This window comes from Thermobia domestica, chromosome 3 (genome assembly GCF_964235325.1).
Source record: "Thermobia domestica chromosome 3, izTheDome1.hap1.1, whole genome shotgun sequence".
In the NCBI taxonomy this organism is placed as follows: Eukaryota; Metazoa; Arthropoda; class Insecta; order Zygentoma; family Lepismatidae; genus Thermobia; species Thermobia domestica.
In genome coordinates, this window is record NC_137456.1 from 142,885,521 (window position 1) to 142,912,142 (window position 26,622).

The 26,622-nt window shown below is 37.0% G+C and overlaps 1 protein-coding gene across 4 annotated transcripts in view; it reads right to left on the bottom strand.

Moving 5' to 3' along the window:
• pod1 (coronin) overlaps positions 1 to 22,155 on the bottom strand; it is a 112,171-nt gene extending 90,016 nt beyond the window's left edge. For 3 of the 4 annotated variants that reach the window (XM_081751772.1, XM_081751769.1, XM_081751771.1), the window contains exons 1-3: positions 22,006 to 22,155; positions 11,379 to 11,582; positions 5,373 to 5,521 (exon numbers count right to left, since the gene is read on the bottom strand). In XM_081751772.1, the coding sequence (XP_081607898.1) occupies positions 5,373 to 5,521; positions 11,379 to 11,538 (309 nt within the window). In that variant the 5' untranslated portion in view covers positions 11,539 to 11,582; positions 22,006 to 22,155. Of the gene's footprint in view, positions 1 to 5,372; positions 5,522 to 11,378; positions 11,583 to 21,877; positions 21,985 to 22,005 lie in introns of those variants that run through there. The other variant, XM_081751770.1, reaches the window with a different exon arrangement.
• Between the last annotated feature and the right edge of the window lie 4,467 nt (positions 22,156 to 26,622).

The following is a 26,622-nucleotide window of genomic DNA, read 5'->3' on the forward strand; positions in this document are numbered from 1 at the left end:
GAGATTTACAGTGTATAGTACTTGAGAATTCCAAGTTCCATCCGAGATCAGACTATCTTGATTTGTTTTCTAAATGGCAATGCTTTGTCTGCAAGGTTAAATTATGTAACCTACAGGTCATTTATAGTATCTGGGTACTTACCAGTCTTATCAATATCTTTAGGTTATACACTTGGCTTAGTTTCTTGGATAGCGTATTTTTACAACAGGCAAAGAAAACAATAATACTTAAACAAAGAAGTATACACAAAAGCACGATTTTGTTTTATACTAAGTCTAATATGAGCTCTGTTTTCACAGAAATAGAAACTGACATTTTTGAGTAAGTTGTAAGTCTAGCACGTAGTAAAAAAGATTATTCTTTTTTTTTTTTCTGTTATAAACAGGGGTTTCTTCATGTCAATACGTATGAAATAGAAACCCCGGTAACGGCGTAAAAATAAATCTTAAATTTTAAAGACTTTCAAATGTAATATACCTTCTGCATAAAATGAGACTTCAGGTTTTGAAATACGAGGGTGACTAGGAAAGTTCTGAGATATAGCCAAACGAGACACTGCAAGAATAACATTTCGCTTGCATGAGAAAAACCCTTCCTTTGTAACCTAATTCGCCCAGTCTCGCGACGATCATGTCATATACGTGGTGAGTGGTGTTGCCCAGTGGCTGAGTTGCCACCATTTGCAGCGCTGCCATGCAGTTGGGAAAAAGGGATTTTCAAACCATGATTTTGTACGGCATTAAATGTAAATTAAATGAATCGGAGTCGCTGGAAAAGTTTACACGAGTGATTCGCTGCTTTTCAGAACTTAAACGGGGAGGACTTCATTAGAAGACGAGGGGTGCAGTGGAAAGCCAGCAAGAGCAGTGACAGAGGAAAACATTAATGCCGTGGAGCAGATGATTAAACGATCCGCAAGTGACAGACAGTGACATCGAGTATGTCCTTGGGATTAGTGTGCCGAGTGTTTCAACCATCCTGCACAAACACCTACGTGTGAGAAAGGTTCACCTCGGTGGGTGCTACAGCGAGTAAATTGAAAATCAAAAGCAGACAAGAGTAAATGGTGTCAAGACCTACTTCAGAAATTACAAAGTGGGACTCTAGGAGGTTTTCACAAATGATGACGGGTGATGAAGCTTGGATTTACTAATCTGATCCAGAGACACAGCGCCAGTCATCTATTTGGATGTTTGTATATCAGTTTCAGGCCTCCCAGCAGAACATTGAAAAAATATAGGACAGTTTGGTTTCTACAATAAAACATTATGATCTGAAGCACAGAAAAAAAAAGCCACCCTTAACTCGACAATCTTCCAGGACTTTTCCAGTATTCATTGAAGATTTTCCAGGGTACCATCAATTTTGACTACAATGCACAAACACAAATTAGTAATGCAACTGGAAGTATTATTTCTTTAAGGATACCATCTCTCCATACATTCTGATTTACACTTTTCATGTTACTTTTTCTTTTGTTTTTATGATTTTGTGCAAACAAAATTTGAACAAGGCATTGAAAATAGTAAAAACACTAAAAAATGCAGTTCCAATATTGTTAGAATTCAGAACATATTCGCACTACCTCAGAAGAAAAACAAATAGTTAACTCTTATTTATAGGATTATCATGGAATTTAACATTTCTTACATGTTATTCATACATAATTTTGAATACGTAAATTCAATTAATGCACGCAAAAGTATTAATTATTTCTCTGCCTTCCTGCTATCCTTCTAGTTGTTTTATTTAGAGATGAACTTTATTTTGACATTACTTTTCATTACTTCGTATTTTCTTAATGAAAAAAGAAGATTGATAACTTATTTCTCTGTAATAAATAAAGTAATAGAATTTCATTCATCATAGTTCTGGAAATTATATATATGCACTTGTAATAACTGTTATACAACATCAATTTCAGGACATTTCCAATTTCCAGGATTTTCACAATTTTTTCGCTTTCCATGACTTTTCCAGTGCGTTTCCACGACACACTTCTATTTCCAGGTTTTCCAGGACGCATGTGGGAACTCTGTATATTATGTAACAGCAATATTAGAAGGCGTTGGGATATGTTGGTGAATACCAATACACCTCCATGCCTAACCAATACTACTGCTCACACTGCTGAAAGAAAATGCTAACACAGCTTGCGTTATAAGAAGCTGGAGCATGGCAAGGTTCCTCAGCTAAGCTTCATTGAGGAAGAATAAGCACATAGGAAACAAAGAAAAAAAATGGACATGGGAGGATTGGAAAAAGCAAATTTAAAAAAATAATACTGAGGATTAGTGACTAGTCTCTCAGAAAAAAAACGCTAATAAGTATTTTTAATAATTCAATCACTGAAAAATATAGGAAATAAAGAACAAGATTAAAATATAGGACAAATATACACAAATTTCAAAAATATAGGAAAAAATAGAACAGCTGGGAGCCCTGCGGTTTTCCAGTCCTGAAGATTCTGTGAATGCCTACAAAGATCAGTTAGGAGCAGTGCTTGAAACCAGTGACACGAGTGCTTCCAGATTGGTTTAGGAGACTGGGACGTGTGGAATGTTGGTGAGAATACTTCGAAAATTATAATAGTTGAAATCAAAATATGTGTACCCAAAGCTGCATGTCTCAAAACTTTTCTAGAGACCCTCGTATGTAACTAACTAGTTTTACACACAAATTGCAAATATTACTGTAGGACAATTTAAACGTTACACATTCAGCAGGAGGTTATTTTGCTGTTGAATATTACTCTAGAATTTCTACAATCACGAATCTACTCCCTTCTTTCCTATGGCATGACCCACTTTCTTTGATTTTTGAAACATTTTGTCTTCTTCTTTTAGAATATGACAGCAAATGTCTTTCTTGTATTACAATAATAATGATAATAAAAAAAACATTCTGGCGCATTCTTACTTAAATGAAAATTTTGCAAAAGCTCAAAATTTCACAGGGAAAAGCAATTGCGTAACTTTCTCAAGACGCCATTTCTTTTTTCCAGTTATCGCATCCCTATTTTGAGTCAAGCTTGTTAACACTTTTTCTTTCGTTTATTACTACGTGTTATTTATTGCAAGCGGAAACGCAAACATATACTGTATTAAATGAAGATAGGTTATTTGTTTCATTTTCATATGTATACAGGGTGTTACAAATATGTGTCACAATATTTTGGGAACAGATACCGCACATCAAAATAAGAAAAAAGTTTATATGGACCTGTGGTCAAAAGTGGATAGTTTTGAAGTTATACAGGATGTGGCTAGAAGTCTGAACCGGACTAAATATTTGGGAAACTGTAAATGCAATCGATCTGAAGTCAATTGGGATCAATGTTGGCGGCCGCCATATTGGAATCAACTTGTTTATTTTAAATGGCAACATGGTTGTGTGACATATTACATAACATCCTCGTTCGGAAAGAAATCCAACAGTAAAGTTATTTTCCCAAAATCTGCAATGGTGTTGAAGTTGTGAATGGATTTAGGATAGGTTATGTTATCTTTTAGACTTAAATTTTGTTGTGTGTGGAGCACTGTATGGACGGAAACTGAATGTTTCTTTATTTTTTCTTGTAGGTAGGACACGCTGTTAGCTCGAGAAGAACGAATCGAAATTATCCTTTTGGCTGGAGGACGCAGTTCGGCAATAATAGCAGCCCTTTTAATGAGCGACATCCTAATCACGAGCCGGTGACAGACAGTGCCGTAAGAAAACTAATCCGCAAATTCAGGGCAATAGGAAATGTTGATGATTTACCTCGATCAGAACCACCACGAAGTGCAACGGATCTAGACAAAATTTAAGTCTAAAAGATAACATAACTTATCCTAAATCCATTCACAACTTCAAAACAGTTGCAACTTTGGAAAAACTACTTTTACCAAACAGTTGGATTTTTCTTCGAACGAGGATGTTATTTCATATGTCACACGACCATGCTGTCATTTAAAATATAACAAGTTGATTCCAATATGGCGGCCGACAACCTTAACCACGTCATAATTTTTCCTCCTACCACCAACACTGATCCCAATTAACTTCGGATCGACTGGATTTACAGTTTCTCAAATATTTAACCCGATTCAGACTTTTGGCCTCACCCTGTATAACTCCGAAACATCCACTTTTGAGCACAGGAACTTTTGTTCTTATTTTGATGTGAAGAATCTGTTCCCAAAATATTGTTAAACATTTTTGTAACACCCTGTACATTTGACTTGTTCTAGAAGTTAATAAGACAAACGCTGTTTTTCATGAAAAGGTTTTCCTTTTGCCCAAAAGGATAAATTAAGATCTGATGAATCAAACATAGGTTTTGCGTTTTGGTGTGTTTGATATTCTATGTGCAGTTCGCGGACTGTCTTGTCTCAAATTGTGGTTTTCTTAGATTGAATATCATAATAATAATTCAAGTGAACTTCATATCTTAAACAACAGATGAGAATCACAGATACGATAATAGATTATATAAGCAAGCATTTTCATTTTATCTCCCAGGACTGACGTTTTCGTAGAACATTCGTGACTTCGTAGAACATTTTTGATACCCTTCAATTATTAAAAGAAATTAATATATGTTTAAATAAAATAGCAAAATATTGTTACCTGTGTGGTCCGCCTTTTGAGCATTATTTTTCTACAATATTTCAAAAACCTCATTGTTTGCTTACTCATGTCGTCCAAATCTCCAGACTACTTTTAAAATCACTTCTTAATTCGTTTTTCTTTTTTTTTCCCCTTGCATTCAGAAAAAGATAACTCCATCACTTAAGGTCGAAGGTTAACAGATTTATCTGCCTTTCTTTCCTCTTCTGAGAATTGGTAACTATGCACTAAACAATTTTTCACTTTAATAATGTATCCGCCATCTTCCTATTTTAAAATTACAGTGTTTCCACATCCATTATACTGCATTAGATGGATATTTTGCGAAGTACAATGACTCAAATGCTATGAAAACTTTGGTGCAGCAACCGTTCATGTAAAAATTTTATTGTTTGATATAACATATGATGTAGTTCCATTCTGGCCCAGACTTTGTTCTCTTTTATATAAATTAATGTGTTGTTCTCTTTTATATAATTAATAAATAAATGCATACATTGATGTAATATTATTCCATCTATTAATACTAAAATAAAATTATGGGGATTTTAATACACAAATATTTTTAAAATGCTAAGTATACCTGCATTAATATATGCTTATAAGTTTTTTTAAAAAAAAGAATCATAAATTTGCTTTCGAAATGGACAAGAGTACAGTGGTAAGGACGTTAGAACTATACTAACGTAACTATGACAGCTTATGAAAACCAGTGCACTCGCTAGGACACTATATAGAGAATACCACAGATCGCACTCACCAAACAATCTTGAGATCCTGTTGCTAAAAGGCCATCATGGAATGGAGAAAAATCCATGTCAGTAACAGTGTCGGAATGAGCATGAAGAAGTGGCATAGTCTTACTCTTACGACCACAGTCATCTATAGGAAGAACTGCTAAACTTGATCCTACAAATACAACATGGATTTGTAACTGATAACAACGAAGGTAATAATAGAAGCATCAATATTCAGTGTTATAGAGCTTTATTACTGCTTTAATGCAAGAAATGGTACGTAAACATACAAGAAATATAAAATTTGTCGAAGTTCTACCACTTCTTATAATTTTGCTAGTTATGTGCCAATTTATATACTAAAAAACCTACATGTTGAAACTCAAAATACCTATTAATAGAAGTAAAAACAATAGATTTTTCGTTTTTCCATAACATCAGTACGCACAAAATACACTATGGTCATTTTTTTTTTCTTGGTGTCCTCGTCAGAAAAATACGATTGATGGTCTGGCGAGGACACCAAGAAAAAAAATGGCCATAGTGTATTCGAACATAGTTTTACTTATTATCCTATCTACTTCGTAAAACATTTTTGATACCTTTCAATTATTCAAAGAAATTAAATGTTTAAATAAAATAGCACAATATTGTAACTTGTATGGTGTTTCCACATCCGTTACCGTGGAACAAAGGGAATAAGTATAACAAGTGAATCTACCCCAACGAGACAACTTCTAAATTTGGGGGAACTTACTCGTTTTGCCCACTTATTCTACATTTTCAATCATAAGCAATGAGGATGAACATGAAGCCTTAAAGAAAAAAATACATTATACTATATCAAAATCGACAATTTTTACATAGATTTTACTGGGAAACTATTTTGTTATCACATTTCGTATATGTGATAATATGCAAAATAACGTCGATTTTTACCCCTTTTGTTCCCTTATTCTTGACGATTTCAACTCCAAACAATAAGATTGTTTCGAAAGGTTAGAGGACAGTACATATCAAGTTTCACCAAAATCGGTTAAATTTACGCGAGTTATCGTGGAAGAGTCTAAAGGACGAACACGCTATTTGAGTCGAATGTCCAACAAACATACAGGGAACAATAAATGACACGCAATAGTTAAGCTTATTGTCCCATGCTCACACACTGAGATTAAGAGAGACAGTGATGAATGCGTACAGAAGTGGTTGAATGAAGAATTGGATGAAAGACGACAACCCCAAAATCATATGTGTACGATGTTTGTCCACCACAAAACTCAAATGTGAGACCCCACGCTCCAAAAGTAAACGCTCTACCACTGAGTTATACACAAAGAAGAGATGTCGATAACTCTAGCTCAGTGTTCTAATGAAGTATGTGTTCAAGGAAAAAGGTCTGGATATCGAACACCGAAGGTGAAGTTTGATTTTTATAAGTTTCCTAATGTCTCTAAGATTTGATAGGGCTATCACGCTACGACATCTCCATGCACCACTGACGTATTCTACTGACGAATTATTTAGTATGCGGGCGCAAACTTTTCACATTGTGCACAGACAACAGCAAAGAGCTATCATCTATTTGGTTTGAGTTCATGTGTGTACGTTACTAGAAGCACAGTATCAGGCTATCGCATAGTGTGAACAGAGACACAGTTTACATAGCGTTGTCTTCTGAATGTAACAGAAAATACGTACCGTTTTGCACGTGTGGAAACAGCGACAAGTAGAACTACACAATTAGCAGAAATGCACCCAGTGGATAGAGCGGCTAATGGAAATGCACATGTACCTCGGAGGTAGCATAAGGAAAGGTATTTTGTATGGAGGTTAACGAATCATCGAACATCTGCAGCAGTTGATCGCAAGGGATGTCAGAATCGTTGAATGACAGGAGGAGTTTTCTAATGTTTAGACGATTACCTGTCAACAACCACTTACGAAATTCATAGGAAATCTACGTTATCGGTATGAATAATCCTGCATGAAGATCGCTGCCATCCGCAACCTTTCTATCTTATGCAGGAATTGGGACAATTGCCCTCCACCCATTTATGTCGTACATTGGTTCCTCCAGGATTTTTCAACCAAAAACGGTAAACAACAACGTCCGTCATTATGTTATCAACATATTAAAGCCATATTTAGAACAAATTCCGTTAAAATCTAGGCCACACGAGGAAGATAACCCCTCTCCAAGCTAATTTGCTAATTCAACTGCTCAATGCTTCAAGACCTGTGGAACAACGGAAAGAGGTAACGCATTTCCACAAATTACATACCTACTAAATTTCGAAAGTTTATGAGGCTGCGGTGGCTCAGTTGTAGAGCGTTTACCTCTGGTGCGCGGGGTCCCTGGTTCGATCCCAGCTCGCGCCAACTGAACTTTGTAGTAGACAAACACCGTGCCCGTGGATTTTCTCCTGTTTCCTCTCACTTTATTCATTCTATCATTTAATTCACTTCTCATCATCACCGTCTCCTTTAACCTGGCCGGCATCATCTAAAACTAATATTTCATTCTATAAGTTCATTGAATTCTATAAATCTCGATATCTGAAGCAACGTTTCCTCTTTGGGAAAAGCTTCGGACAAAAGTAGTCAAAAATTACCTTTACAAGATGTAGAAAAATATTTTGTCGACGCTTCGAAATGATCATGATGGGGTGTCGTAGAAGGTATATTAAACAAACCAAATTACTATAGTGAAACTTCTTATGCTCCTGCTAGGTCACTCTCGATTACTAATGCAAAAAAGGCGGCTATTTATAAAGAATTTGTTTAATAAAACATTTTTGTCGTTGAATATTACTCTAATAGTTCTACAAACAATTCATTGGAATTAATATACTGCATCCACCGAACTTCCTTTTTTTTCCCTGTCGAATCACCGATTTTCTTTGATTCATGATTTTTTTTCCTTCAAGGTGCAGTAATCAAATGGTATTTCTATATTACAATGAGAAAAGAAAGGTGGAACATACTGTTATATCTTCATTAAAATCTAAATGTTTAAAAAGGGCCAAAGCGTAAAAAAGACTTTTTTTTTTTTCGAAGCCTTACAATCGTAGCAGCTTTGAAGCTTAAGAGAACAAGGAATACTATTAATTCCTGTTTGATACTAATAACTGAAGCGCTTGTATAAAATTAGCAAAATCTTAATTCAATTAGTCCGAATACTAATTGAATTAATCTTAACATGCTTGTTCTGAAATAATTTGCCTCAAAAATACTAATAACTGAGACGGTTTAATTAATCAATAAAAATATACTAACAACTGAGACATTTACATAAAATTAGCTAAATCTTAATTCCGTGGTCCAAATACTAGTTAAGCTTAATCTGTTTGATCTGAAAGATAACTTGCCCACTATAATACTTATCCTATGAAAATTGCAAGGACTAGCAATTCTTCACTCATGAATGTTACAATGAAATTGCATCTGGCTTCAGTCTTGATATGGTTACTCTGTGCTAGTAATACGTATCAGGAACGAAACGTAACATAATAACTCACAATTTCCAATGATACGAGGAGCTGCTGAAAATTTTTTACTTAATCCAGGAGAGCTGGTAGAATGATGAAAACTGTTTTAAAAACACCTTTTTGTGTGTGTACAAATACAAATTTTCACATTAATAAATTATTGCGTTTTTCAGACCCCTAAAGTTATCATGTATGCCCAACCAGCGAACTGCACGCACACCGAGATCAGAGGTCATTAAATTTTTGCTGCACCAAGGAAGGTTGCCAAAGCAAATTTATAAAGAAATCAGTGAAACACTGTAGAACTCTCCTTCGTCATACGCAGTGATGAAGCGGGTAGCACAGTTTAAACATAGCTATTTCTCAACAGATAATGATGCTTCATGTGCAGGAAGACCAAAAACAATGTCTGTTCCCGAATCGTGGATGAAATTCATAGTAATATTATTCTTAAAACTCACAAGATTTCAGCAAAATGTGTGGCAGAAATTGTGGCATTTCTCGGGAACCCATCGGTAGCACAGTTCACAATGACTTGATCATGCGGAAGCTCTCAGAAAGATGGGTTTCCAAATGTGTCAGCATATCAAAAGAGTGAGGACATCAAGGGAAGTCATTTCCCATTTTGACCGCAATGCCTACCAATTTCCGTCACGGATAGTAACCATGTACGAAATATGATTGTACTATTACGATACTGAAACGAAACAATAGTCACTGAAGTGGCGGCACTCAGTTCCCCTCACCCAAATACGTTCAAGAGACGAAGTCGGCTGGGAAAATGTTTGCAATATTCTTCTGGGATAAGGTGGAGTTGTACTTATAGACTACCTGCCTAAGGATCAGACTCTGCATTCCTCACGAAACTGATAGACAAACTGAACGTGTAGCACTACGGAAAATTGAAGAAAAACAAAAGAATTCTGTTCCTTGAGGATAATGTCCCTATCCATCAAGCACTGCAAACGCTGTTGATATTGCATGATTTAGGGTTTTCAATGTCTACATCATCTCTGTCAGACTATTACTTATTACCCAAACCACACTTGAAAGGACGCCATTTTGGATCTGATAAGGAGGTGATTAGGTTTATATAAACTGGTCAGCTAAAATTGAAACACCCTGCAAGGAAACGTATTGAACTTCGGGGAGTAGGTAGAATTACTGTAAAATGTCATCATTCCAGGTGCACTTCTGGGTTGGGCTACGAACTTTTCAGCAGCCCTTCGTAATTTCCTTTTAACTTAATTCGAACCTAAAGCATCGTCCCAAATGTGCTATCTTCATTAAATAAATAAAAAAGTAGTAATATCACGTGTACACCACATGTAGGATTTCGGTTTAAATAGTGATATTCTCTCAATATTAAAACCGGAAGAGGTACATTTCCATCAATACAGGAACCGGAAGAGGTAGAGAGATTAGAGTGGAAATGGAATATATTTTTGGAACGCTTAATTGACTGACAAAAAAAAGTTTCTCGCTATCGATTACCGTTTTTTTTTTCTACAGCAATCAACAATAAAACCAGAAGTGGCTGAGTTCTGGCCTTTTGGTTTTCCTACAAAGATTAGGGTGGAGACTCAATATATGTTCTTGGGACGCTTAATTGAGTGCAGAAAATAGCTTCTGGATATCTAACAGCGTTTCTACTCTATAGCGATCAACGTTAAAATCGGAAGCGGTTTATTTCCGGATTGAATAGAGAGTTAAGAGATAATCTGGAATCTATTCTAAAAACGCTAAATTGGTTCTAAAAAGCCTCTTATCGCTTATACTCTACATAGCTTAGTATTGAAACCAGAAGTTGACAATTTCTACCATTTCCGGTTTTAGTACAGTGAAGGATGAAGATAAAATATATACTTAGAGGACACTTAATCGATTGTAGAAAACAGTTTCTCGTCATCTATTACCTTACTTTATTCCATAGTGGGATCAACGCAAGAAATGGAAATGGCTTCCCACCCGAATTCGATTCCAAACTTTTAACCCTACATACTGACCAAATCTGGTAGCGATCCATCCATTCATCAAGTAGTTTTTGCCTCCCGGACGGATGGACAGAGTGAACATAAAGGAGTTTTGGTAAACCCCAACTCCTTTAAAAAGGTAGCCGTGACTATCGAATAGACTTTCTCATTGGCTGTTAAATCTTTCGACTGGTTTGATGCATTTTTCATTTTACCTTAAGCAAACAAGTTTCCAATGAGTTTAAAGTACCTCTCTATTGTTAACCTAAGGTGAATGAAGAAAAACTTACAGAAAAGCTAAAATGTCTGATATAAGGCAGCTCGACAGTTTTATGGATGTATTTATGAGGAATATACTGCAATCTCATCTGTCCTTACTAGTAAGCAGAACATTAAAATCTTTACTACTAATTAATTATCGACTACGTAATTGCATATGATATCTTTATGAAATCCTATCCCACAACTTAATATTTCCAAATATCATTTCGCAACAAATTGTTAACAGTAATCTTGACACTAACTGCAGATATGAGAAAACCTAACTTTTCTTTTAATATTTACTTACCATTGTGATCAACATTAAATGCCATAAATGCTGCCGAAGCAGCAATGTTATTTCCATATGTCTGATATGATCCAATATTCAAATCCCTAATGCAGGCTTCTGGTTTAGGAACAATAGGAGTGGCGTTTTTGTACTTCGATGCTTTGAACCTCCAGGCCATTTTTCAAACTTATCCAAAATAAATGGGATTTTCATAAGACAATGCTAAAACAAGAAATAAAAATGTAAGTTACAAACTCACTCCTTCATGTACACTCATGTCCAAAATGATTGTCGCATTTAACTGTCTTCTTGGAAGAATACAATTTGATAATGATTTTGCAGGGTACTTTTAATACTGATAAATCGGAAAATGTATATTTGTGGTAAATTTCATTGTGAAAAGAACTATAAATACGAAAATTATTATGAGTAAAATAAAATGTTGCTAAATGGACAAGACATTCTATTTTCGTTTTGTTGTTCTTATTTACTGCTCTTTTGATATGAAATTTGCCACATACGTGTCTTTGCCGATTATACACATACTAACATTGTAAGAAATACGGGAGATATGCGACAATAATATTGGACATGAGTGTACGTCTTTATTTTCAATTCAATTTATGTAACATAACTACTTTTCGAAGGGTGAAATATGAAGTTCAAAAGAAATAACGAATACTCGTATACATATGTCTGGTAACAATAGCACTGTGATATATCACGCGAACATGCACGTAATTGTAGTCTACTAAAACAAAAAGGGATTTTCCACATTACAGTGGCAAGTATTGACCAATGTTTCAAACTAATGGAACAGAAAGACAAGAGTACTGGGCATCCCATGTACAACGCAGCAATATTTCAAACACCATTTTAAATAATAATAAATAAATAGCTGCTCGCTTGACTTAAAGCGAGACAATGAGGTAGGAAATTTGGTGCAAAGACTACAGTTCTGTTGAAAGGTGCCAAATTTCAAAGCAAGACGCACTCACTAATCCGAAAATGATGGTCGCCTGTATCTCGCATGTACAAATTATGAGACACCCCCCCCCCCCACACACACACACTTACAAAGGAGATTGTATCGAAGCATAAAATTTCAAAACCAGACAATCAGATTCAGGATGTTAAAAAATATCTTAATATTTCAAGTTCCTTGTTTTCTCTCACGCAGTGACAATTATTTTTGTGCGAAACAATAAGTTTAGGCAGAAACCATTTCTACTGAACACTGGTCGCCAGCTCTAAATTTCTAGTCGCCAATGGCGACCTGGCGACCGAAAATTTTGCGCACTATTCTGCTGACTACATTTCACACCTTTATATTTTTATTAATAGTAAATTTACTACAAGTCCACATATTTAAACATCATATCCCCTATTATAAGCAATGTTTTAATGATGGTAAGTGGTAACACTATCTTGAATGTTATTAAATCGTATATATTGGTTGATGCCCGTAGATTTTAGAATTCGATTCGGATATAAGGTTGTATTGTTTAAGAAGCCCCCTAAATAATTTCCTATAATCCGTATACTATTTGGTCTAGGAATTAATTCGTGCGGTTGGTACGCACACATTGAAGCTGGAGTACAAACACAAAATACATAAATACCTTAAGAAAAATATTGTCCATCGCTAGCCACCACTTTCGCCCATCTGTCAGGCAATGTACGGATTCCGTGGCGAAAGAAGTCCTCATCCTTGGAAGCGATCCAGTCAGAGACCCATGTTTCGATATCTTCTGAAGAAGTAAACCGCTGTCCAATCAAATCGTTGTTCATGCAATCGAACAAGTAGTAGTCCGAAGGAGCAACGTCTGGTGAATACGGCGGGTGGGGTAAAACTTCCCATCCGACATTTTCTAAATAGGTTTTGACCGGTTTTGCGACATGTGGGCGAGCGTTATCATGTTGAACAATAAGTTTATCATGTCTGTTCTCCCGTTCTGGTCGTGTTCTGGCCAGAGCTTGCTTCAAACGCATTAATTGTCGTCGATAACGTTCTCCATTCATAGTCTCACCCGGTTGCAGCAGCTCATAGTACACCACACCTTTCATATCCCACCATATGCACAGCATAACCTTTGCACAGTGAATATCTCGTTTTGGTTGTGATGGACCTGGTTCACCTGGTTTCACCCAGGCCTTTTTTCGTTTAGGGTTCTCGTAATGGATCCACTTCTCATCACCCGTAATAATTCAATGCAGAAACCCCTTTCTGCTCTGTCGTTGAAGCAGCAATTCGCAAATGGTTTTTCGTCTTTCAACGTCTCTGTCTTTCAATTCATGTGGAACCCAATGTGACATCTTTTGAATCATTCCCATGGCTTTCAAGCGTTTGGAGACTGTTGTTTGATCAACGCCTAATGCTGCTGCAAGTTGTTCCTGCGTTTGACACGAATCCTGCTCGAGCAATGCTGTCAATTCTTCGTCTTGAAAATTTTTTTTGGCTGTCCAGCTCGCTCTTGGTCTGCCAAGCCGAAATCACCACTTCTAAACCGTGCAAACCACTTCTGACACGTTCGCTCAGTTAGAGCATGGTCACCATACACTTCCACCAAAATACGATGACTTTCAGTCGCACTTTTCTGCATGTTAAAGTAATGCAGCAGGACACCCCGCAAAAACACTTTATCAGGCACAAATTGCGCCATGTTCACTTAACTACAAACTGGTGTTGTTGACGCTTTAATCCACTGCCCTATACTACGAACGATACGCGATGACAGGGGTTTGCAACACATGTGTGGATACACGGAACTGTGGGACGCTTCGTTCGTTGCGCCATCTCTTGTCCACCCGCACGAATTAATTCCTAGACCAAATACATCGAAAATTATGAGACATTAAAAAAACTGCTTCATTAAATTTTCTCCCTTCTAAGAAATGCTGATATCTAACTGCTAGTGCTTCATACAATATACATGTTTATTTCTGAACTGATTCCGTTTTAATACCAGAATTGAGTTATGTTTTCGTATTTTGTGTTCTTATGTAACACCAAGGTTAGAAAGGACGGGGCGTACTAACGTGGGCTTCGAACCAGGACCAGGCTTAAATTCAGTGCAGTTGGATGGGTGCACAGACCATCACATATCAGTCGTTCCCCACTACACTATCTCGCCTCCAAGAAAGCCGGAGAACAGGAATCGTAAGACGAATTGTTCACAACTGTAATCTACATTAGGAGTGGCCAACCCGCCTACTAACAAGTCGTAAGAGATAGTCACGGTGGTCTGTTCTTACACTATCGATTCAAATGCAAGCAATCCCAGTGGATAACTCTCGTTAAAAATTTCTCGTATAAAACATATTGCTCACTTTGTACAGCTTCAAGTAAGAATAAAATTTTTTGTGAGAGAACATATTGTTGATTGCGTCAATAGGGTGAATCTGTGAAGTTCTTGAATATGTCTGTTGTTTGGGGAGCTGAAACAGTTTACGAAAAAAAAGTTTTTTTCTTTTTCTTTTAATAGCTGTAGCTTTCCACGTTACTAGTATACACTGGTCCATATTAACATACTCGTATGTAGATAGCGAGGAATTTCTGATATGAAACGCGATCCTAAAATCTAAAACGACTGGCCACCACTTATCTATATAATCAGCGACTAAGAACTGACAATGTCGTCGTCAACTCCGATGGAAGCTGTACTGCAAGTTGTCATTACAGTCGGCAGAAACGTAAATTGTACAGAGATGCAGTTCCTGTCTTATTTTAACAAACGTGCTGTTGTATATATTCTAACAATTCATATTTTCGTATGTAGTGTAGTAATGTACACACACACACACATTTGATGGAGAAGTTTCCTGTTCGTATTGAATGCATATTTCAACCTTGGGTTTCCGAATGAAAACGAAATCTTTGAGTTTGCGTCCCATAGTCATGTCTTGTCAGCTAAAGGAGACGGTGATGATGATAATGAATGACAGGTGGAATGAAAAAAATGGGACGAAACAGGGGAACCCAGAGAAAACACATGCACACAGTTTTTGTTCAGAACAAAGTCCATCTGGCGCGAGCTCAGATGGCACCAGACACTCCGTGCACTATGACTTAGCCACTGCGGCTCCGGATTGTAACTTTGCAATCGTTGAAGAAATGAGTTCTTCATAGAATCGAGGACTTTATTGATATAGATTTTTAAACGTCTAACGTTTAGAACAAAATAATCGCTGAGCAAAGTAAATATTATAGTGTCTCATGAAGCCAAGATGTTTAGTTGGCGAAACTGTTACACGATAATAGTTTTACAATAAAAATAGCTTTGCTATGCTCAGTTATTTGTTTAGAGTATATAATAGGCAAAGCTGGTATAATAGAGAATATTACAGTCTCACGATTCTGCATAGCTACGGGAGATTGTGATGAGATTGATGATATGGTGGAATGATAAAAATGGGAGGAAACGGGAGAACCCCGAGAAAACGCAAGTACAGGGCGTTTGTCCAAAAATTCCACTTGGCGGAAGCTGAGATCGCCCTATCTCTAGCCACAGCGACCCCAAATATTTTGTTACAATGATAATCTGCACATATTCTTTCATATGAACCAACTATTAGTTTACAGTTTTACGTATTTATTGTTAAGTGTACTGCACTGAAAAAGATGATTAACTTAATGTATGATAATGGAGGAAATTCGTTCCTTTCTAAAGAATGAGGAACGACATGAGTTCTTTTTAGCTTGTGCAAAATACGGTAATGCACTAAATACTCTTCACTTTCGTTTTATTACTAGTATTTGTTTTAGATGCAAGCGATTTGATGCTAGATATTACATACGTGCATCTGTGCTGATAAGGGATGTTACCAGCTCCGAGGCCACGATACATTGACTTAAAATTTAATATGGAATCCGGACAACACAAGTATTCATCAAGGATCAAACCCGATTCTTCCACACCAAAGTGAGAACCATCGTTTGCTGGCTGTGTTTTCCACAATTCCAATTAACATACAATTCAACATTAAAAATGAACAGCTTTCCGTCTTCCTAACATCTGTCAGACAATCCAAAAATGAAGCACTACGGAATATAAACAGAAATTATATATAATGTTCATAGTTTTGTAAATTTGTCGAAAATTTACAAGCAAAATATTTGGAGGTACCGACGCTGGTACCTCTTTTCACCACGGCTTATTAGTACAATGTTACGTCGGCGTCTTGCGTTATGACATGTGAATATAGTTAATGCAACTATATATATATATATATATGTAGATAGATAGATAGATATGTTATGGGATATGTTCTTATATAGTTGTTATCATTAAATAAAAAATTCATTTTTGTGCGTTTAGTTTAGAATCCGACTATACCTACTTATTCAAGTTTCTAAGGATTTGCTAATATAAAAGCGACTTTAGACAGTGAAGTTTATAGTGAACACTACTTTCTATTTCTTCGGCAATTGAAATCAAATGTGCAGTGACAGAAAACTTTTGATCGTTTGTTTCCAATACGTGAAGTGAGAAGCCAGTCAACATGAATATTATGTACGATATCCTCTTCTTTAATCATCGTGATCATGGGACAATATTAGATTCCAAAATATAGATGTTTCACTGAATTATCCAGGTACGTACGCGAATTCAATAACTAATTAAAATTCACTTACTCAATCTATTTACATCTATTATTAAAACGTTTCTACTATATAAAATAGCATGCTAAAGTAAAGCTAACCCGACTTTATCTCCCACTATACTAGAAACTATTAGTTTTACATTTGAACGCGGAAAATGAGATGGGTACCCGTGAATTAGCACTCTAAACAGTTTATTAACGTGTTAGCCCTTGAAATGTTTCAGTAAGAACGAAGAACTGAGGTCAAATTAGTACTTTTCAAAATAAATAAAATCTGCTTACTTCCCTATATACAATTACTTTAATTGTAATGTCATGTTCTGTGTGGGAGTCTTCCACAAAGACATCTATATTTTAATAAATTCTGTGTCATTTTGCTCTGCATGTATGTCTTAAATATGGAATGGAGAGAGAAACTACAGCAACATTTAAAAAGCATCAGCTAACTGTATAATCCAGTGTAAAGAGAACGCCATTATATAATTGTTACAATCCATTAATTAGATAGTATAGAAGAGAAAGTTTAGTTCCATATTATATCTTCGAAAAGGTAAATGGAAATTTAGGCGACAGCAGTAGGAGGAAAATTAGCCGACATACCAAGTAGTGGAAAATTAGGCAATACATGGTTATCTGTTAAAACTATCCTTTCCAGTAAGTTTGTTTTGGAGTTCTCGCTTAACGCAGCACCATTTACATTTTAATTACATACACTAATACAGAAGCAGGAATAATAATATGCCAATTGACCATCTAGAAAGTGAAAATAAATAAAAAATGTAAACAATAAAACGTTCATTGATATGGCAAACAAATCATCCAGGTGTGGATATATTACTCCAACCGTAAAAGAGAAAAACAAAAATTATGGAAATAACGTTTCAATTTCTATTGTAAACACCGGAAGTAAAAATTGTGAAAAAATAACTTTTTACGGGGAGTCCGAGACTTACTAACGTACGTAATCATCCACCAAACCGCCCTCAAATCCAATATGTATAGAGTAAAATAGAAATGAAGAAGCTTGTCCAAGAAATTACTAGCAGTTCAACTTTTATATATTGAACAACTGTTAGTCAACTTAATGAAGGAGGTAAGGCAATTCGGACTTGCGAAAAATTCTGCAAAAGAATGATTCGATATCAGGGTTCATCAGAATGTCCACCTGAACCTACGTCTTTGGAAGCTCTTGAACACTACGAGACCTTGAAGTCCTGCAAGATTGAACAAAATTATTATTATTATTATTTAGTAGTAAGTTTTCGTATAGAATATGTTATTCTTTTCATGTTGACAGGTATTAGAATAATATGCTGTGACTAGAAAAAATAATTTTGAATTTCCAAGATTTTCTACGACCATGAATTAGAGTGATGAGATTATATTAATTCTGATCTCTAAAAATTAATTTATGAATAATACTTAAAAGGTTACATAGATCTTATATTTTCAGGTAAAATCATTGTAAGAAATCAAATATTTATGATTTTTTTTTCTTTCAGTAACGTGGATCCAAATTATTAGTACTGAATCCAATGACTCTTTGCTATATGATAATGGTCCGCAGGCAGATAATCGCATTACAGGGTTCCGGTATTGATTTCTCCGGGGTAGGATGAATCAGAGAAACATTTATGCCAAAAGAGAGTCAATTGTTGAAAAATGAAAATCCGGGGCTAAATTTGTATCAGACGAACATTAAATGACTCAACAAATAGTGAATAAAGAATTTCTTAATTTCTCAGCAAGTGACATTTCATAATTGAAATATTACCTCTACGAAGTTATCATATAGAACGAACATTTTGTGTGTTATCAAAAACAAGAAAAAAAGTTTATCCAGAAAATAACGAAAATTTAAGAAAGTTCGCGGAAGTTTCGAATCCAATCGTAATTTTAACATAAATAAAGACACAATAATTGAATATGCTCATCTACATTTGCAGCCGCAATAAACTTGTTCAATGAAAGTTAACTATGATTGGCCTTTCACTTCTGAATTGTAAATTTACCTTTTTATTGCATATTTCCGTAATTCTTAGTGCATAGGTGCATGCTACTTTCTTTTTCTGTGCATATTGATCCAAAGTCTAGCTATCACATATACTATGTGATCAAAAGTATCCGGACATCTGGCTGAAAATGACTTACAAGTTCGTGGCGCCCTCCATCGGTACTGTTGGAATTCAATATGGTGTTGGCCCACCCTTAGCCTTGATGACAGCTTCCACTATCGCAGACATACTTTCAATCAGGTGCTGGAAGGTTTCTTGGGGAATGGCAGCCCATTCTTAACAGAGTGCTGAACTGAGGAGAGGTATCGATGTAGGTCGGTGAGGCCTACCACGAAGTCGACGTTCCAAAACACCCCAAAGATGTTCTATAGGATTCAATTCAGGGTTCCGTGCAGGCCAGTCCATTACAAGGATGTTATGGTCGTGTAACCATTCCGCCACAGGCCATGCAGTATGAACAGGTACTCGATCGTGTTGAAAGATGCAATCGCCATCCCCGAATTCCTCTTCAACAGTGGAAAGAAGGTGCTTAAAACATCAATATAGGCCTTCGCTGTGAGAGTGCCACGCAAAACAACAACAGGTGCAAGCCCCTTCCAAGAAAAACACAACCACACCATAACACCACCACCTCCGTATTTTACTGTTGGCACTAAACACGCTGACAGATGACGTTCACCGGGCATTCACCATACCCACCCCTGCCATCGGATCGCCACATTGTGTACCGTGATTCGTCACTCCACACAACATCATTTTTCCACTGTTCAATCGTCCAATGTTTACGCTCGTTACATCGAGCGAGGCGTCGTTTGTCATTTACCTACGTGATGTGTGGAGTGTGGATTTACCTCTACGTAATACTTGTACTTAGTACTTGGAAAATACCAATCAGTCGAATAGTTTGTGTTGACATATGCCTCCTCTCTGAAAGCATATATATTCAATTCAACTATTGGCTTCAATAGCAAACTGAAAGCGCGAAGATTGTCTCGAAAAACTGGATAGTTTATTAATCCTTATTCGGGCAAGTGGGACCTCCCAAGCCCAGTAGCTTCATTTTTTTTATTTTTTCGAATTTCTCAATAACCATAAATATTTCGATGACATAAAATTCTGAATTATTCTATCGTTAGTCGAAGTTAAAATCATGAACATATCCAGTTGGTAAGGCTAATAGAGTTGGTTAGGCCCAGTTGCCCGTCTATGTTACAAAAATATCTTGCCCGGACAAGGATTAAGTAGTATTTTGTGTTCTCTAGAAAATTAAACAACTTAGAATATTATTCTATTCTTTCTAAGCTATTTTGAAAGAAAAATGATTCGTCCCATGATTATATTTGTTAGGCTAAGGGAGGCGGATGATTAAGAGAAATGAATGATGGAAGAATTAGTGGAATCAAAATATGGGAGAAAACAGCAGTACTTCGAGAAAACCCACGGACACCTATTTTGAAAGGAAAAAATGCCATTGATAGAACTATCAAATAAGACTGGCGCGACCACGTCTGTTATATCGGAATTTGGTATCGCCTGTTTTTGTAACTTCATACACTTCGTGTATGGATATAGTTTCATATATATATATACTCGTGGCTGTAAGGTAGTGTAAGTTATTAAAGAAGTTTTGGAAAGCCGCGTCGCGCGCAAAGCATGTCTTTATGCCAAATGAAGTATTTTTCTAATATTCTCGTTTAATATGTACCTATCGTCGCTAACGCGCCTGCTCCCTACAGATGTACCCTCGCGCTTTCCTCCCGTGTTGCGTTCCTGCCCTGACTGTTAAATAGCATTCGCGTTCTTAGTGCCCATATAGCACAAGTTGGTTCATACTTTCGATACTATAGTTTTCATGACAATGTTTACACGCTGCATTTATACGTACAACTAGCTTTCCTAAAGTCAATCTCAACTCATTAATGCCAATCTTTTAAGAAACACCTTAGGCAGTGCATTTCCCCTTACGAAAAGCATATATTTCATAAATATACATGTACGGCCCTATAAAACAGGGCAAATCTTTAGTTTAGGCAAGGCAGTGACAGGAACTGATTGCATTAAGTACATGGGCAATATTGTAGTAAATTAAAGTCCCCTTATTACTGCCTTTTTAAGGTCGTACATAGTCTATGAATAATCCCTAGCAACAGAAAGGAACCAATTACACCTGTGAATAATACTAACAGTGACGGAATATCACTGCCTTGCCCAAACTAAAGAGTTACCCAAAACGGAACAGCACGAACCCTTACTTGAGACGTCTACTGTCAAACAGACATTTTGGTTTGTATTTGGAATACAGACATATAATACCAGTGTGAATATATATCCTACATCCAAATTCAGAATAATTACAATTACTGAACATAAGTATTGTTCATACTATTCTAAATAGAATGAAACAAAAAAAAAAAAAAAAGAAAAGAAAAGTAATTTACTTTCACATTCCAGATAATATAAGAATCAATCAGAACAGTATTTTTTTCTTGCATAAATAAGTTATCTGATTTGTAGATATATTCATCGAAAACACTGTAATTATCACAGTTCCAAATTCACAACAAAGTAACAAAATAACGAGATGAACAAAATTTGGATCCTTAAAAATTCCAAAATATGAATACCAATTCAACAAGGAAATGCAACACTACACTATCAAGCTGTGCTTCCGATTTACAATCTGCAAGAACTTGACACATGATAATGTTGAGAGATTATTTTACTTCGGTATGTTAGAAAACATAATTATAATCACATGAACTGATTTTATTAATAACTGAAAGACTCTCCAGTTATAACAATATATAATAACATTAAAACAAAGCACACTGTCGATTCACTTCTATATAATCATTAAACAACACTAATAAAAAAAACACGCCCATTGTCACCACGTACGGAAATAAAAAGCCAAGATTCTAACACTGTGCAAAATCTTTGGATTATTATTCTCTTGTCTTTCCCTATCCTGAAGCCCAATCTAAATATTCGCATTCTCAATACATTATCTCAATTTTTTTACGTACGTTTCAGTAAAAGAGCAACTGTTACAATCTCTACCACCTTGCTTTTTATCTCGCGTCTGTTTTTGTGACAGACGGATGTTAACTTGGATCACTTCCGGTGTTAAATGTAACAGAGATGTAAGTAGTAGACGGATCACCAAAAATAACTACAATGGAGTGTAATATTTTGGTTTCGAATATATAAGAAAGTAAAAAAAAAATCTATAGTAGAAAAAGTAGTATACAATAAAATCAAAAAGTTAAAGAACATATTTGTCAATATAAGTGATATACAGATTAATACATAAAGGATTTCTTGTTGCACCGAATTATCCGGTACGAAGTCGACAGTGTTCGTCAAGCTTGCCTCATTCCATATCAGTTTTCTCAATATTTAAAGATTGAAAGCAACGCAGAAGACGGAAATAAGAAAGGAGCATAGGAAGAAAATTGTCTCAATTTCAAGGAAAATGTCAGGGGGGCCAGATTTACCTGCCCCTAGCACGAAAAGAATTATGAGCATTAGCCAAAGATGATTGTTTGGAATGATTGTCTCTATTCAATACCAAGGGAACATTCGTACATAAGACGTGAACCTGGAAGACTTTAAAATGAAATGCGAACCACCATAATAAGTTGAAATTTCTATGCACTCCCACTGAAAATCGAACCCGGGACCTTGTGCACCAAAGGTACACTCATCAACAGGGAGGTGTAGCCAATCATGAGATCTTCCTAACGGCTCGGAAAATATAAAGAAAAATCTATTCAACGTTATTTTCTGTGGCATGTTCCTTACATTAGGAGAGGTAAAATCAGGGCTGTAGTCGAGAGTACACGGCGGTACACGCCGTATACCCTCTGCTTAATCTTAGTCATTCGAGAGTACCTTCTGCTTCAAATCATATAGTATTTTCTACTTTTGTTTCGCTTATATTTATTTAATTATTCCATGACTTGAATGGTAACTTGGCGTCTGGATGTGGCACCCACATCGCCCAGTTATCCGGAACTGCAACCAGCCACTAGTCCTCCAGGTTGGGGGTTGTGCCGGGCCGATCACCCGGTAATTCCAATCGAGCACAGTAGAAAAATAAGCCTTGGATATGAACTGCTTTTCGTATATGGCAACCTTGCGATCACATTGCGATGACCGGTTTATGACAAATGGATCACGCACGGGCCAAGAGCCATGGAACGGAGGAGTGAAATGCATGCGCACCCAACAAGAACGGATGCAATGGTGTCGTGAATGGTTGCTGGGAATCTTGGGTAATGGTGATTTAAGTAAGAAGTGTCATCAAGAAAATGGCATGAAATGCTTTTAGGCTATAAAACAGTAGTGTATACTTTATATTTTAATTGAATTAATCGGTACATGCGTTTTACATTGTTCATTAAAAAATGCCTTCTATGTCTTTTATGACAATCATACATGATCACAAAACAGCGTACACCCCAAGGATGTTATAAATAGAGGATCTGCCCATATGTAACTTCATCCTATTAAATCGATGAATTCAAAAAACAACTGAGCATCAGCACGTATCTCGTTGGCAGCTACTATCGTTTCTGTCATCGTTTGATTGGCTACTTTCGTTTCCGCCATGATTATTGGCTCAAAACATTGCGATCCTATTGGGCGGAGTGGGCAGTGTAGGGGTGGCGAAAGTGTGACGTATGGCTTCAAGATTTTGTTGTAAGGTCAGATCCTCTATTTTATAAGATCCTTGGTATACCATCTGAAATTTTTAGGACTCAGCACTAGGTAAAATAAATAAATAAAAATTAAGACTATAGTTAGTCCCTCGAAGAGTAAGTGAGAGAATCCACTGATAACTACAGCATCAAGAGCGGATAGTGCAATAGAATCTAAGGTAGTGACCAGGTACAATTACACACTAATAAGGAAGGTACAGATGGTTATCAGAAAAATGGAAACACGTGTAGTTGGCAACACGTCAGATGTATGGGTTGGCAGTTGGCAGTGGTGTCGTGGCGCCCGCAGCGCCGGACCGCTGGTGGTGGTGTGCTATGTCGGTCTCCATACTACGTCAGGCGCAGTGGAACAGCAGTGTCCACTGACTGCAGCAGACGGAGGTAATGTAAAATGGGAGACCTCTCAGATTTTCAAAGAGGGCAAATTGTTGGTGCGCGGTTATGTGGAGTGAGTGTGACGGCAGTGGCTACTGTGTTAGGTGTGTCGCGTGGGACAGTGTCGAAGGTGATGACGGCCTACACAACACACGGGAAAACCACATCGGGGAAGCGAAACAGTGGGCGGAAGAAAATCATGAGTGACAGGTCACGCCGGGTATTAAAGCGCATTGTCACGCAGAACCGTCGTGCCACTGCGGAGCAAGTGACGGAGGAACTCAATCAGCACCTCCCCCACCCTGTTTCGACAATCACAGTCCGCCGCGAATTACATGACATGAACTTACGGGGTCGTGTTGCACGGGCCAAACCGCTCATCAGGGACCATAACGCTTTCGCACGCCGCAAATGGTGCCGCGACCATGCAACTTGGACCGTTGAGGACTGGAAACGTGTGATATGGTCGGATGAGTCATCCTTCACCCTATTCTCAACCACAGGCCGTGTTTATGTGTGGAGAACGCCCAAAGAAACTTATGATCTGCAGTGTCTCCGCCCAACTGTGAAACATGGCGGCGGCTCGGTGATGCTGTGGGCCGCCATATCATGGTTTTCATTGGGTCCTGTGGTCACACTTAGCGGACAAATCACTGCCAATGATTATGTCGTAATTTTAGGAGACCACTTACATCCTATGGTCCGGATGTTGTTCCCGGACAATGACGCTATCTTCCAGGATGATAATGCACCCATTCACACAGCTGGCGTTGTTGCAGCGTGGTTTGAGGAACATCGGAATGAAGTTGAACACCTCCCCTGGCCCGCCCAATTCCCAGATCTCAACATAATTGATCATCTGTGGTCCGTCTTGGAAACACGACTCCGGCGACGATTTCCACCTCCATCCTCTCTCACAGAACTGGCCGATGGCCTGCACGAGGAATGGTGTAAAATTCCACTTGCTATCATTCAGGACCTCTATGCCTCCATCTCACGTCGCATCAAGGCTGTTCTGAAGGCGAAAGGTGGCCCGACACCATATTAATCTGGTAAGTTGCAATTTCGTTCAGGTGTTTCCATTTTTCTGATCACCATCTGTATTTTGAATGCTGCTCAATTATGAGAGATCCATTCAGATAGAACTAATAATTGGAGCGATATGAGCAACAACTAGACTTATTTTTCCAGAAGATTATTTGAGAAGACTTTTATAAACGGGAAATATTATCTAAAGGAACAACCATTTCTACTGCATGAGGTTAGAATTGATCAAGAGCGAGAAAGGGCTCCCTGGTATTTTAAAAAGAAGTTCCCCGATAACTTTCAAGTTTTTTTGGGGGGGGGATTACGTCCTTTTGAGGTTTCTACTTGAGATTAAAATCAGTCAAGAATAAGGAATTCCATTTAAAATTAATTAAGTTCCTTGCTATGTATTGTAAATATTATTAAATTTGATGCATCATGGTGTGTACGGGCTTTGAGTCCCCCATAATACCTACAACAAAACTCCGTGTTCGTAACAGGCCGTACCTAAGGGGGGTCTAGGGAGGGCAGGGCCCCTAAATTTTTAAAACTTATAATGTCTTATCAGCCTCCTTAACTTCTACCGGCCCCCCTACATTTTTTGACTGGCTACCGGCCTGGTTCGTAATGCATCTTAATGAAACTTTTTCTCAAGGTTTGTCTTAAAAAGTCAATTGCTATTTCATAATTCCACTCAGGCAAGACTGTGAGAGATAAATTTTGTAATAAGAAGTTGTTGATGAAAATGAAATTTTAACTTTATTTATAAACATTTTTCAAGATAAGCTTTTGATTTCGTTAATTCATAGTCAAAGTTGACAGGAGGAATGGTCAGATATTTTCTACAAGACTGGAATAGCAATGTGTTGACCAAGATGTGTTTTCGCTAAGAAATGGACAAAACATGTGTATGAATGAGTTGTCTCAAGACGGAAATTTTATCAAAGATTGTGTTTTATTCAAGACAAATTTTTGCGTGTTCATAATCTGTGAATACGGCCATTAGGGATCAATATTCAGTCAAGAATAAGGTGTGAATTTATAAGCAATAAAAAAAATGTTCCATTGTAAGTTTAAATATATTTGGATCAAAATATCCAATATATTTCAGCCAAAATATTTTCTTGTAGGCCTTATGTCTGGAGAATTACATAAAGTGTAGCTAAACCAAAACTATCACTTAACTCAGTATGATGTGCTTATGCCTTTCAAAAATTTTGTGGCCCTTGATCCAAGAAATCCAATATATTTCATTCAATCAAATTTTTTTGTAGGCCTTATATCTGGAGAACTATATATTGTTGAGTTGATTTTGAGTTTAACGCCCCTTTCAGCAGCAAGGCTACATGAGACGGGGCCTACTGATTAATATGGAATCCGAACCACATGAGCTCCCACCGGGAGTCGAACCGGGGTCTCCCGCGTCAAAGGCGCGTACGATAACCGCATAGCCACGAAGGAATACAAGAGGACTATATAGTGTAGCCAAATCAAAACTATCACTTAACTCTATGATGT